The sequence below is a fragment of the Neofelis nebulosa genome, chromosome 13 (assembly GCF_028018385.1).
Source record: "Neofelis nebulosa isolate mNeoNeb1 chromosome 13, mNeoNeb1.pri, whole genome shotgun sequence".
In the NCBI taxonomy this organism is placed as follows: Eukaryota; Metazoa; Chordata; class Mammalia; order Carnivora; family Felidae; genus Neofelis; species Neofelis nebulosa.
Genome location: NC_080794.1, coordinates 92,195,286 through 92,208,627, shown reverse-complemented (window position 1 = coordinate 92,208,627; position 13,342 = coordinate 92,195,286). Strand labels below are relative to the sequence as shown.

At 60.9% G+C, this 13,342-nt stretch overlaps 1 protein-coding gene across 2 annotated transcripts in view; it reads right to left on the bottom strand.

Moving 5' to 3' along the window:
* KNDC1 (kinase non-catalytic C-lobe domain containing 1) overlaps positions 1-13,342 on the bottom strand; it is a 66,198-nt gene that overhangs the window by 6,115 nt on the left and 46,741 nt on the right. For both annotated transcript variants that reach the window (XM_058698215.1, XM_058698216.1), the window contains 9 exons: positions 9,004-9,097; positions 8,813-8,904; positions 8,136-8,362; positions 5,977-6,090; positions 4,740-4,887; positions 4,444-4,623; positions 3,718-3,924; positions 3,182-3,264; positions 2,760-2,910 (listed from right to left, as the gene is read on the bottom strand). In XM_058698215.1, the coding sequence (XP_058554198.1) occupies positions 2,760-2,910; positions 3,182-3,264; positions 3,718-3,924; positions 4,444-4,623; positions 4,740-4,887; positions 5,977-6,090; positions 8,136-8,362; positions 8,813-8,904; positions 9,004-9,097 (1,296 nt within the window). The remainder of the gene's footprint in view (positions 1-2,759; positions 2,911-3,181; positions 3,265-3,717; positions 3,925-4,443; positions 4,624-4,739; positions 4,888-5,976; positions 6,091-8,135; positions 8,363-8,812; positions 8,905-9,003; positions 9,098-13,342) is intronic.

Genomic DNA, 13,342 nt, shown 5'->3' with positions numbered 1-13,342 from the left:
TGGCAAAACTGAGGCCACAACTGTCAAACAGCTACCCCCATCTCTTGCCCCCACCTTTCTACCTTCTGTCTGTGTGGCTGGAACACCCCCAGAGATCTCCTAGAGTGGAATCACAGCATTTGTCTTTCTGGAACTGGCTTGTTCCCTGAGCATGACGTGCTCCAGGCTCAGCCACGCCAGAGCCTGTATCATAACTTTATTCCTTTTTTTTTTTTTTAATGTTTATTTATTTTTGAGACAGAGAGAGACAGAGCATGAATGGGGGGAGGGTCAGAGAGAGAGGGAGACACAGAATCCGAAGCAGGCTCCAGGCTCCGAGCTGTCAGCACAGAGCCCGACGTGGGGCTAGAACTTGTGAACCACAAGATCATGACCTGAGCTGAAGTTGGACACTTAACCGACTGAGCCACCCAGGCACCCCGACTTTATTGCCTAATGTGGATAGGCCACATTTCGTCTACCCACTTGTCCGTGGATGGACCTTTGGGCTGCTTCTTTCTCTTGGCTGTTGTATTCTGTCACTTGGAAAATTGCCTGAAGAAGTCGAAATGCGGTTTTGCCTTCAAACCCACCATTATTCACCTAAAAAAAGCCAACAAGTTTTTCTTGAAGGTGACAAACTCCACACTGTCTCTTGTTCTTCACCTCGTACTTCCATTCCGTTTTCCCCAGCGCATCACGTGCGTGGGATGCATGCTGTCCCCAGGGCCCCGCTGCATTCTCTGCCTCAGAATTTGAATGTTGACAGTTTCCTGTGACCACAGTTGACAAATGGAGAAGCCAGTCTTCTGGATTGTTCTGACATTACGGTAAATAACACACAACACGTGAAACAACGCATACATCGGAACGTGACAAACACTTTTGTCGAAGGTTCGCGTGCAGTTTCCTTGGAAACACGTCCCCCGATGAGCCGCACAGGCTCTTGTCCCCGGTGGTTCCTGCATGCGGCTGAGTACTGCCCGTTTGAATGATTCTGTCTTTTGCTCGTGGGGACACAGGGCCCGTTTGCAACAACAGGAGGCGTTCTGCCCCAGTGACACCATGATCCCTACTGTCCTTCCAGGCTGGGTGCCCGGGTGTGCGCCCAGAGATCCGCTCCATCGTGCTGACTGCCAGGCCCACAAAGGTGTCGTGCCGCTCCGTGTGGGCCTGCTGGGCAGGCACCCGCAGACTCGGGACACCGAACTCACCTTCCTTCTCAAGCTGGGAGGGGGGGCCTTCGTCCCTCTTTTTGGGGACTCACATAGGGATGATCCTGGGAGGGCCGTGGAGTGGCTGTGGATTGTCCTTGGACCTGTCCTTGGAAGTCCTCGTGAGGACTAACCACACAGGCCCCTGTTTGAAGTCCTGGTTTAGGGAAGCTACGTTCCGATGTCATGATATTTGTAACGTCGTGGATTAGAACAGACCGGGTAAGCCCAGGCTCCCTGTTCCCACATCTTGGAGAAGTGAGGGCTAATAAATCTCTAAAGTGCGAAAATTCTCCCCGACGGGGGAAAATGTAGAGAACTCTGCACTTGCTAATGGGTCTTGGGTTGCCCTGTGGGTTTTGGGGTCAGGGGGACGCAAAGAAATATTAAAAAAAGAAAAGAAATTGCAGACAGGTGCTGGAATAGACTTTTCTGTGCTTTGCCATGTGATGGGGGGGGGGGGTGGTGGCCCCTGTGGGCTCAGGGGCGGCTCCGGGGGCAGAACGATGGCGTCCCCCACCCCTGAGCTCCCCTGTCATGCTCAGCCCAGGGGCAGCGGTGATGGGGATCTCGCAGGAGGAGCCCTATGTTTGGGCCAGAGTTTGCCCTCAGGTTGCTGCCGCCTGCGAAGTGGTGGGAATCCGCCCACGGGAGGAGCCCTTGTGGTCCCAACCTCACTCCTCAGCATGCCAGTGTGGCAGTTCAAGTGGGCAGGACTCGGCGATGCCCCGTGCCAGGGCTGGCCTCAGGTGGCAGGAAAGCAGAGGCCTTCGGGATGCACCGGGGCCCGGGGACTCCGTCCTCCCCCAGCCCCTCGTGAGTGAGTGGGAACCCGGAGGGAGGCGCCAGCTCTGAGGCAGGTGACTGTCCCTCCTGGCCTGCCTGGTGCACTGCCGGAAGCAGGTGGGTTAGTTCAGGCTGAGAGACTGGCCGTCAGGGGGAAGGCTGGCGGGGCGTAGAAGGGGCCCTAGAACGGCAAGACCTTCACCTTGACCGGACCACTGACCCATTTTGTTTATCCCACGAATCTGCTGAGAACACGCACTGTACTGGCTGCAGGGCTGTGACAGGAACCAAGCTCGTCCCCACCCTCGAAAAGTTCAGGTTAGCGGGAAGGCCGGGAGTCACAGTTCCCAGCCCTGTGGCTGGCTGCGTATGTGAGTGTGAGAGGGAGTGGGTGTGAGAGGGAGTGTGAGTGTGTGGGTGTGTGTGAGGGAATGAGCACGTGGCTGTGAGTGTGTGAGGGGGTATGTGTGTGAGGGAGTGCATTTGTGTAAGACTGCACGTGCACGTGTGACACTGTAGGTGTGCACAGGCACACATGTGGAAGTTGCACGGACGAGGGGCCGCCACAGCGCTCAGAGCCGGTGCGCATTTGCGGTGTTAGGGTCGGGGTGTGACAGACGGTGCCCGGCGGGCGAGCCGGGTGGTGTGCCTGATGCTGTCGACAGAGGCTGTGACACGGCTCTCACCCTTGCTCGGGCGGAGAACGGATGACTGGGGCCCCCCGCGAGGCGCCGCGCCCTTGCGTCCACACCCTGGCCCTCCTGTGAGACGGGCACCCACCTTGGAGGTGTGGCTGGTCACGATTTCAGCGGCCACCCAGGTGCTGACGTCGTCCGCACTTCTCAGAAGCTGCAGCAGGTACTTGTCCTGGACGTAGTTGGGCAGAAACAAGCTGCACGTCTTGGCGGTCGGAGGCTCGGAGGAGCTGGCCCTGGAAGAGACAGGCATGTGCATCCCGGCGAGGACGTGCGGCCGCGGCCCTGCCCGGGCCCCCGGGGCCGCAGGGGGCTCTCCGGACCCGGGTGGGGCCGGCAGGATGGGCTCTGCGGAGCGGGGAGCGTCTGGCTCCGAGGACGTTTGTGACATCGGCGTCTCCCTTTGGCCAAGAGTGTCCACGAGACAGGGGAAGCCCCCAAGCCCCTGCCACCAGCCATCTGTCTGTCCCAGAGCTCTGGGGTGACGCCCCGCAGGTGCACACTCACTTGGGGATGGCCACGCTTTTGTCCATGACGCCCAGGGCCCGGGAGTTTAAGAAGTGGACGGGATGGCACTTTTGAAACAATTCCTGTTGGAGACAAGGACGCAGGTGTTCAGGGCACCTTTCCCAGGGCCCTCGTGGACAAGGCAGCATCTCTGGGGGCCTCTTTGCCCAGCCGTGGTGACAGCAGGTAGGATCACTGGGTCACCATCACCACCTTCACCCGCCAAGTGACTGGGGGCCCAGGATGGCGGGACACCTGGGGGCGGGGCTCAGGGCGCCAGGAGGGAGGAGGCCCACAGGGCGCCCTCTAGCGCTCGCGAGGCAGGAGTGTCAGGGACGCCGCGGGCGCCGGTGGGCAGGGGGAGGGGTGGGAGTAGGAGCAGAGTCCGGGCCTTTCCAGAGCGCAGCCCCCCCCCCCCCCCCCCGCCAAAGTTCACTGCCCTCCGCACATCCGCCCAGCAACTCCAGAGAGCCGGCGAGGGCCCCCCCGCGTCCCTCCCCGTGGCGTCCCGGCGCCAGGCTGGCCGGCCCCGTCACCTGCTGCAGCAGCGTCAGCTGGGAGAAGAGCTGGTGGGTGCTGTACTCCGTCAGGAAGTAGGGCCCCTTCTCATTGGCCTTGGCATAGGGGCCGTAGAAGTCCTCGAAGAAGCAGGGCTTGGGCAGGGCGGACGCGATGGTGTACTGGCGCTCCTTGTGGTGGGGCAGCGCCAGCCCGTTGCCCCGGGACAGCCTCCAGGGGAAGCTCTGCAGGGCGAGGTCAGAAGGTGCTAGAGGGGCGGGAGGAGCAGCCCCGAGGGGAGGGGGTGGGGGTGGGGAGGACCAGGAGGGCTCCAGGCCCTTGCTCAGAGAGAGAGCCGCAGAGCCAATCTCTCCCACCCACCGCTCTGGGACACCTGTCCTGGTCATTTCAGCAGGTCACCCCCCGAAGTGTGGCGCTGTCCCCATATATTATGGGCAGGTCCCTTCAGACCCGGCCCCCATCCTAGGCAATTTCCTGGCAATGATTTATTCCACTCATCAGGAACGTGAGGTCATCTGAGCACCTGGCCGGGGCCCCTGCACCGTCCTCGTCCAGGGCGAGGACGGGCAGGAAGTGCCAGCCTCACAGGGCCGTGCGTGTGTCTTTACATGTGTCCACACGTGTGAGCGCACAAGCACGTGTGTGAATGTGTGTGTGCATGCGTGCGTGCACTGCGTTCTCTGGGCTGTGCTGCCTCTGCCCCAGGAGACCCCCCGTCCCCCCAGTCCGGGAAAGGCCCCCACCTTCCGGGAGATGCCGTCTTCCGAGAGCCTCTTACAGAGGGCGTTGAGAGGCCTGGTGTCCTCCTCTGCCTCCTTGGGGCCCTCCAGGTCTGTGCCACGTGAGGTGCCCTCGGCCCGCCGGTCAGTGCCCACCTCCAGGAGGCCCAGCAGGTGCTCTGCAGAGCCGTCCAGGGGCAGGATCTGGGCAGAAGCACAGGGTGGTCACTCGTCACCCAGACAGGGCTGGTGGCTCTCACCCCGAGTCCTGCCCACGGGCATGCGGGGGCTGCCCCGGTGCCGGCTCTGGCCGCGCTCACCTTGGAAGAGAGGAAGTCCTCCAGCCTGCCCAGGAGCCCGGAGTTCCGAGTGAAGTCCACGGTGTAGCAGTCTTCCAGCCAGGCCTGCAGGAGGCAGAAGCTTCGCTTGTAGATCTTGGTGAAGGTCGAGGTGGGGTCCTGGTGAGCCCTGGAGGCAGACGGCAGAGACCTAAGCTTTACCGGGTCTGTCTGCTGCTGGGGGTCACGCACTGCCCAGCAAGGGGGCGTGAGTGGGGTCTGAACGTGGCTCTCCTTCGAGGGGTGTTTCAGCCCTATCTCGCCTGTGTCAGGGGACAGAAGAGAGAGGCCGTGGCCGCATAGCTGGGCCTCGGGCTCGGCGACTCGGGACAGGGGCCTGCTGCCTGTCCGCCAGCCTTGCCTGGCGCCAGTCCTGAGGCACCTGTCACCCCTGCAGCTCGGGCTGAGATGCCAGGGGTCTGGCACACGGTGTGAGCGCACGCCACGAGAGGCAGAGTGGGGGCCTGGCTCCACACGTGCAGGAGTAAGGGGTACGGAGGTCTCCCCTGCGAGTCCCCGCCCCAAGGAGGGAGGTGATGGCTGATGGGCCAGGCAGGCGCAGGGAGCCTGTGGTGACGACAGGCCAGGTCAGAGAAGAGGCCAGAACAAGTCCATACATCCTTCACTGACTGCAGTCCTGGGTTGTCTATGCGCTGCTGCTGAGGAGGGCTGAGGGCCTGCAGGACAGCACCCCCCTCCCCCTGTGCCCCCACCCAGGCCACCTGCCCCTGCCCCCACCCAGGCCATCCCCTCCCTGCCTCCTCCATTAGCATCGGTGGTCTCTTCTGGCCACTCTCCCCTCCTTTAAAAAAAACTTTTTTTTTTTTTTTTAATGTTTATTTATCTTAGAAAGACAGAGACAGAGCGTGAGCGGGCGAGGGGCAGAGAGACAGACGCAGAATCCCAAGCAGGCTCCAGGCTCTGAGCTGTGAGCACAGAGCTCGAACTCAAGAAGTGGGAGATCAGGACCTGAGCTGGAGTCTGACACTTAACCCACTGAGCCACCCAGGTGCCCCAGCCACTCTCCCCTCCTCCTGCTCCCTCCCTTCTCTGGGCTCCTCCTCCCCTCGCACCCTCCCTCTTGCTCTGCCTTCTCCGCCCAGGCACAGCCATCATCCTGGCCAGGGTCGGCAGGGCCCCCCTTGGCCTTCACAGCCATTGACAAGGCGCCACGGGGTCCACCGTGCGTCTGTGTGGCGCCTCGTGGGCCGGGCCGTACCTGGACAGGGTGCTGTTGATGCGGTCCAGCAGGAAGTGCAGGAAGTCGTGGGGGGTGCAGAAGTAGCGGAAGGTGTACAGGAACTGCTGCACGTAGCCCTCCAGGAAGGCGTCGCTGGGGCGGAGAGGAGGTGCTCAGAACACTGGCAAGGCCAAGGCTCGGCCCCGCCCGCCCGCCTCCTATCTCCATCTGTCCCCAACCCCGGGCCGGGCAGGCATCTCCTCCCAGGAGACCTTACCTGTGCTTCAGGTAAGCGGGGAGGGAGGGCCCGGCTCCCCACAGCCCCCGTTAGCAGTTCTGAGGTAGATGTGAGAGAGAGAGCATGTGAATGTGCGTGAGCGAGAAGGCGTGTGCGTTCCGCGTGTGTGAGCACGTAGATATGCGCGGCCCTTGCCAGGAGAAGCACTTGGAGAAGTAAAAGGTGTGTGCGGGTATTGGTAACGTTAGGGACTCCCAACCATTTCTGGCGGGAGGACCTTCTTTAACATCGAGTTTTAAGGCACCCTCGCTATCCGCTTCTAGAACCTGTTTGGGGGGACTCGTGTGTGCAGGCAGTGACCCCCGCCCCCAAACTGGAAGTCACTACATTAGAAAGGAGAGCTGCTCGTTGTGCCCCAAAGTTCTCAGTTTCTTCAGGGCAAAACCAGGTAGGTGAGGGAATGAGCGTCCCCTGCTCGCAGGGGTGCCCCAGGGAACCCCAGGGCGGGCGATACCATGCAGGTCAGTGACTGAGTCCCAGAAAGAAAGGTGCAGGGGTCCTGGCAAGGCTCCTGGAAGGGGCTTCGGGGTGGAGGCCTGGTGTCTGGAGGGTGAGGGAGCCTAGCCACCTGGTCACCCTGGGGCTCCTGGGAGATGGGGGTGCTGCGGCCGGGGTCAGGTCCAGCCTGCCCCACGAAGGGGGTGCCTACGGGGTCTGAGCAAGGGCTCTCCCCTTGTTGGAGGTGCTGTGCACGCACATACACAGCACGCCGTGTAACACCCCTCAACACGCACATGCACACCCCCCCAAGCACACACACACCCCACACACACATGCACACATGCACATCTCCTGTATTTGCACAGCCAGCCCTCATCGGGCACGTGGTCAGGGCTGGTCGGAGGACCCCCGCCAGGGGAAGTCTCCCAGCACAGTCGAGTACAGCCCACCTCGGGAGAACACGGGAAGAGGCTGCCATCCCGGGAGGCCCAGGACGCCTCTGCTCTCAGGGTACTTCCCTCGTCCCCTGACAGCCCCCAGTGTCCCCTGCTGACACCTGACTATCAGTTCTGGGACCACCACAGCCTTCAGCTCAAAGAGGGCCCCGGGGGCCCCCAAGTGTGTCACGGGACCCCCAAAGCCAGAACCGGGGGAGGCCTCCACCATTGTCTGGGAAGGTAGTCTGTACCCAGCCCTGACCTGCTGGCCCCCGTGGCGTGGGCCGGGCCATCGGGTCAAGGGAACCTGCCAGGAGGCCCTGTGCCTATACCAGGGGGACACGTGGCTGTGCCGATGGACAGGGCGGGTACAAGGGTGGAGGGGCCAGGGGGCGGCCCGGGGATCCCTGCGAGCCTGGGTGTGAGTGGACTGGTCCTCCATGCTGCAGGGTGAACGCGCCCCTGTGCGCGGATCAGTCAGAGTGTCTGAGGCACCAGTGCAGGGCTCTGCCGAGAGGCGGTAGCTGCGGAAATAGTTCAATGAGTGGCTGAGACCAACCGCACTGGCAGTCCCTGGGGAGCCACACGATTAATTAAGGGGTGTTTTGACCCGGCAAAGCGGATGGAATCCAGGCAGGTCTCTGAGGCTCCCGTGTGTGTTTAAATTCAGAAGTCCCCTGGGCTGTTAACTGTGCATCCCACATCCCCTGTCTCTCTTCCAAGGCACCTGCCCCGGCACAGCTGAGACCCAGACGCCCAGGTCTACAGGTGCACGTCCAGCCAAGAGCCTGGCAAAGGAGGCAAGCGGCAGCTGACACGAGGCAGCTTAAAGTTCTGATTCAAAATTTTCTAAATTAAAAGAAGTGCCAACCCATCTCCGATGAGGCAAAGACTTTGCTCACCTCATTCGCCTTCTGGGGGCCTGTTTCTTTGTTTCCATCTCCCTCCTGCTTTCAAAAGGCACGCAGGGGCCCAGGGGAACCCACAGTCCCCCCCACCCCCCCAGGGGCCGGGGGCTGCACCTGGAGTAGAGGTAGGCCATGAGCCCCAGGGGCGTGCCGGCCTGCAGGACGCGGGCCTTCCTCTGCCTGCCGCCGCGCGGGTGCTTGCTGACGTTGTAGAAGATGAGGGACGAGGACTCGTCCAGGGGGCTGAAATCCAGCGTGTCGCAGTGGGCCGCCGAGATGTTCACGATCACCGGCAGGGCGCAGGGCTCCAGGCCCCACCGCTCGGCGTACATGACCTGTGTGTGGGGTGGGGAGCTAGCTGCCTCTGGTTGACCTGCTGCCACCGGGGGCTTGCAGGACATGGGTGCTGAGTCACTCTGCATGGCTGTGGCTTCTCAAAAATCGCGGCACGTTTTCATGATTTTTTTTTCCAGGGACTGATTTCCCGGGTATCCATCCACAAGAGCCTGAAGGCCTCTTGAGGGAAGGGGAAAGATGGGAGGGGCAGGGATGGGAGGGGGCAGGTAGGGGAGGGGCAGGGATGGGAGGGGCAGAGATGGGAGAGATGGGAGGTGGCAGGGATGGGAGGGGGCAGATATGGGAGGGACAGGGATGGGAAGGGCAGGGGTGGGAGGGGCAGAGGTGGGGGAGAGATGGGAGGGGGCAGGGGTGGGAGGGGGCAGATATGGGAGGGACAGGGATGGGAGGGGCAGGGGTGGGAGGGGCAGAGACGCAGGGGGACTTGCCTGAAGATACTTCTTGACCAGTCCAAGGAACTGCACCTTGCACTTCATTTCTTCCAGCTGCCCTTTCAGTTTGGACAACATGGTCTTCACCTCGGAACCTGGGGGCAGGCAGAGGTGGCACAAAGTGGTCCCCTGAGCTCCTGGGGGGGCCCCCTTTGTCCAACTCTGTGCTCTGGCATGTGGACACGCAACACTACCTTTGTTTCGCTTCTCTTTCTGTAAGAGCTTCTGGTAGAACTTCAGAGTCTTCCGGTAGTTTCTTTTCTCTATCATGAGCTGCTGCTCCAGCTCCTAGTGAGGAAAGAGCCCGTGAGCCCAGGCGACCGCCCTCCTCCCTCTGCAGGAGGTGCTGGCGGCCCAGGCTCCACTCACAACAGGCTTTCCGTCTGTTGTCTCGAAAGCAACTGCTCAGCAAGGCCTGCACAAGATGCACACACGGAAAACACGTTAGCATGCAGGGACACACATGTGAATCATGTGGAAGTTCTTGGGAGGAAAGCTGTCAAACAGCCACAGAAGGACTATCTGTGCCCGCGAGCTGGGTTGTGAGGCCTTGTGCTCTGATGCAAGGACACTAGGAAATGTGAAGGGAAACCGCGCTGAAACAGCGGGGGAGGCCAGCAAGGGAGTTCTCAGCCCACCGCCCGGTGAAGTAAAGACCCAGCAGGCACCTTGCAGGTGGATACACTTCACCACCCCGCAGGAGGAAGGAAGGTTTCCTCCTGTCCTGGCAACAGCCCAGCCAGTGAGAGGTAGTCATGGCCCAGCCAATGAGAAACTGCCAGAGCCCAACCAAGGCGGGACTGCCATAACCCAGCCAATGAAGGGCTGCCACAGCCCAGCCAATGAGAGACAGGGATTTTACTGAGCCACTAAAGAAAATTACAGACCGCCAGGTCCCCAGCAGCCCCCAGGATCCCCGCAGAGGAGGGGGTTGGTGGACAGGGTCCACAGCTTGGGCCTCGCCCTATCCCTTTGCAACCCAGGCTCTGCCTCCTGGCCTTGGCTCCACCCCTGACACCTGCCCTGGCCCACGGAGGGTCTGTCCTTCTGGAGCGTTCTCCAGATACTACTTCCTGCCGGTTGGGAGGGCGCCTGGCGCATGCCTACCGCCTTCCTGGTCTTGGGAGGGGCCGGGGGGGAGCACTTGCGGCCCGGGGAGGTCCCTGCAGGACCCCCATGCGACCCCGCACCTCGGCCCCGCTGCCCGGGGGACCCCAGCACGGAGTCCCTGCCACAGACTCGGGGCGACTGGCCCCAGTTCCTGCCGCGGCCCCTCGGCCACCCTGCGTGGGGACAGTGGCCTGGACGTGTGGACGCTGCCGCCTGCGGACCGTCCAGAGGGCCGCGGTGCCAGCGGAAGTTCCGCTGGGTCACGTGTCACTGCCCACCAGGGAGCCCAGCGACAGTGGTCTCCGCTCCCTCCAGGAGAATTTGCATCTTCAGGGAGAGGAGGCGCATCCTCCTGGGAGGGTCCACAAGGGTGCTCGCTCGGAGGGGCAGTATCCCCCTGGCTCTGTCCTCCAGGGCAGACAGTCTGGGTTCTTCTCTTACACAGAGGGGGCAGGAAAGGCCCCAGGGCAGGCCCGCTCAGGGCAGGGAATGTTGGAAAGGACCAGAATCCAGATGTGGCCCCTCCCTTCAAGGAGGGAGCTGACAGATACAGCCTGGCCCACTGCCCCCACCTGGCTAAGCCCAGGGCTGAGGAGGGATGTGACAGTGGAGCAGTGAGGGGTCCGGAAGCCAGGCAGGTCCCTGGGAGCTGGCCTTGAGCGTGGGTCTCCAGCTGGGGCTGTGGGGTGACTTTTCCTGTGGGTGGGCACAGTGAGGGACCAGACTGGGGCCGGGGACCAGCGAAAGGTAGGTGTTGGCTCAGGGAGGTCTCAGACTCCCTGGGAAATAACTTCCTGTTAACAGCTTCAAGGTGGCCCCAGGGCCCTGAAGCGGCCACACTGACAAGAACCTTAATCTGAAAGTCAAATACACTGTGGTCTTCACTTGGGGACATCTAATCACCTCAAACCCAAACAAGCTTTCCCCTGATCTTATCTAACGACAACTATGGACTTTGCTTTATTGGTAGCATTTATTTCTGTATGATTTTGTAAGATAAAAAATGCAGGTGATATTTTAATTTAAATATTTGAATCCCTTCTCTCTGGTGGTTTTACTGAAAGGAGGTTCATGTGGCTGTCTTCTTCACGCTGCTATGTTAACAACGGGGTGGCAACAGCCACAGCAGATGGCAGGAGCCTCTAGGCCCAGGGCAGCTGGGGGGCAGGGGCCGTGCCTGGTGTTGGGGAGTGTGATGCAAAGACAACCACACGGCCCTGCCACATCTCTGTTGGTAAATCAGATCCCCCACGGCCTCTGAGTGCAAGCTGCCGAGGGCAGGGGAGGAGTCACGCATGGGGAGGAGGTCGATTTAGACCTCGAGGGGAGACCCTCAAGGGCATGGGGAGGAGGTCGATTTAGACCTCGAGGGGAGACCCTCAAGGGCAGGGGAGGAAGCCTGCCGAGGGCATCTCGAGCTGCCCCAAAGCTGCCGATGCACCGTTTGGCTGGGCCTGTGTTTGAGCAGAGCGTGGGATTTGACACCACGTGGTGCCGGGTCCAAATCTTCCTCCCCTACTTGACAGCTGGAGGCCCTGGTCACCAGCTGCCAGGGTGCGGAGGAGAACGGGCCCCCAGGGTACATGGGGGCAGGACTGAAGTGCGCCTCGACGTGGGAGCCACTGGCCGTGTGTGGCAGCTCTTCTATTTAAGTGGTACGAAAATGTCAATTCCTCGGTCACGTGGGCCACACCTCAAGGGCTCAGTTAGCCACACATGGCTGGTGGCTGCCCTGATGGATGGTGCAGATCTGGAACATTTCATCATTGACGGCAGTCCCGTCAGACGGCACAAATCTCCACACAGCGGCAGGTGCAGGTGGCCCCACAGAGCTGTGTTCGCGGAGGACTCCTCCTCTGCCTTCTGGGTGTAGGGACCTGAGTGTCTCCGCCCTCCATGCGTGCTTCTCTGTGACCTCGGCTTTCTGATGATGCAGTGGCCCCTGCCGGAGAGGGGAAGGATGGCCTGGGCCCCCTGTTCCAGGACTCCCCTCCCTTTTGCATGGCTCAGAACAGCCGTGGGGAGAGCACCCTCTGAGGCCACCCTGCACGAGGCCCCGTCCCGCCCTGTCGCCCCCTTGCACACTTGTCCAGATGCTGATAAGACCCCTTCTCCTGGAGCGGGTTTGTGGGCACTGGGGCCGATGGGTCACACACCTGCCAGAACGGGGTTCACGCGGTCTCGTCCCAGGTGAGCGTCTCGGCAACCTCAGGTTTTAAGGCTGGGTGTGAAGTTTGTCAGTAACACCTCTCACGCTACTGAACTACAGACTGGTTCTTTGGAAAGGACCATTTTGACTGATTTTAAATTAAATCTATGTGAATTAAAATTCACACAGAACGGATGATGGAGAAGAAACACGGGAGCCGGGCAGCACGGCCATGGCCACACTTGGCAGAAGCAGAAGGCGTCCTGGACCATGGGCTGAGCCGGACTGGCTGCGTCTAAATAAAACACCCAGGATCATTCGAGGTTAGGCGTTTCCCCTGGCCGAACCCAAGTGAGGGTTTTTTTCATCACACACCGTGGCCTTTGATTTACACAGGCCTGAAAGCTGGCCAGTGCTGGGGAGGAGACAAAACCACAGTCGGAAGGAAGGACGCTGGAAAACCCAGAACTTGTAGGCAAAGAGAGAAAAGAGGGATTGAAAGAGCGGACCTACGCCGGCTGACTCCATCTTGTTCTGTGTCCTTCACGTTGAGTGACTATGTCCCCGAAATGGCCCCTTTCTGGGAAAATTGCAGAAACCTCAGACCACGCCTCCTCCCCTTGAGTAACCTCCCGTTCACCCGTTCAGATTTCCCGATCAAAACACGCCCGGCGACCTGCGTAACAGGACTCTGACCCTTCCCCAGCCAATCAGCTGAGGCCACAGCCATTACCTCACCAACTGCCCCTAGACCCCTATAAAACCTTTGTGCTTTTGAAATTCGCTCCCCCCCCCCCCATCTCGCATCTCACCCCTGCCTCAGTGCAGGTAGGGGATGGAGCTCGAGCTAGCTCGAATAAAGGCTCTTTGCTTTTGCATCGGACTCGGCTCCCTGGTCTTTGGGGATCACGAATTCTGGGCATAACAGGATGAACCGAGATCAGCACCATTCACCTCAGCACTGAAAGCAAAGCCCGTTTTAACAGCAGGCCAAGGGCAACAGAGGACCTCCGCGCTCCGTGTGCCGCCTCAGAGATGCTGTGGCCACGCGGAAGGCGGGCTCCCAGCCCCCACTCGCGGCACGTGCTGGGGCGCCAGTCGGCACGCACTGGGTGTGCAGGTGCTGCTGTGCGGTCAGGGACGGACGGAGGGAACATGATGCCCTCTGGTTGACCCCCCACCCCAACGCCTGACCTGTTGCACACTCGCTCTGTTTGGGCAGCAAATGTGGAAGTGTGTCTAATGGTTGTTTTATACCCTTCGAGTTTGTCTGG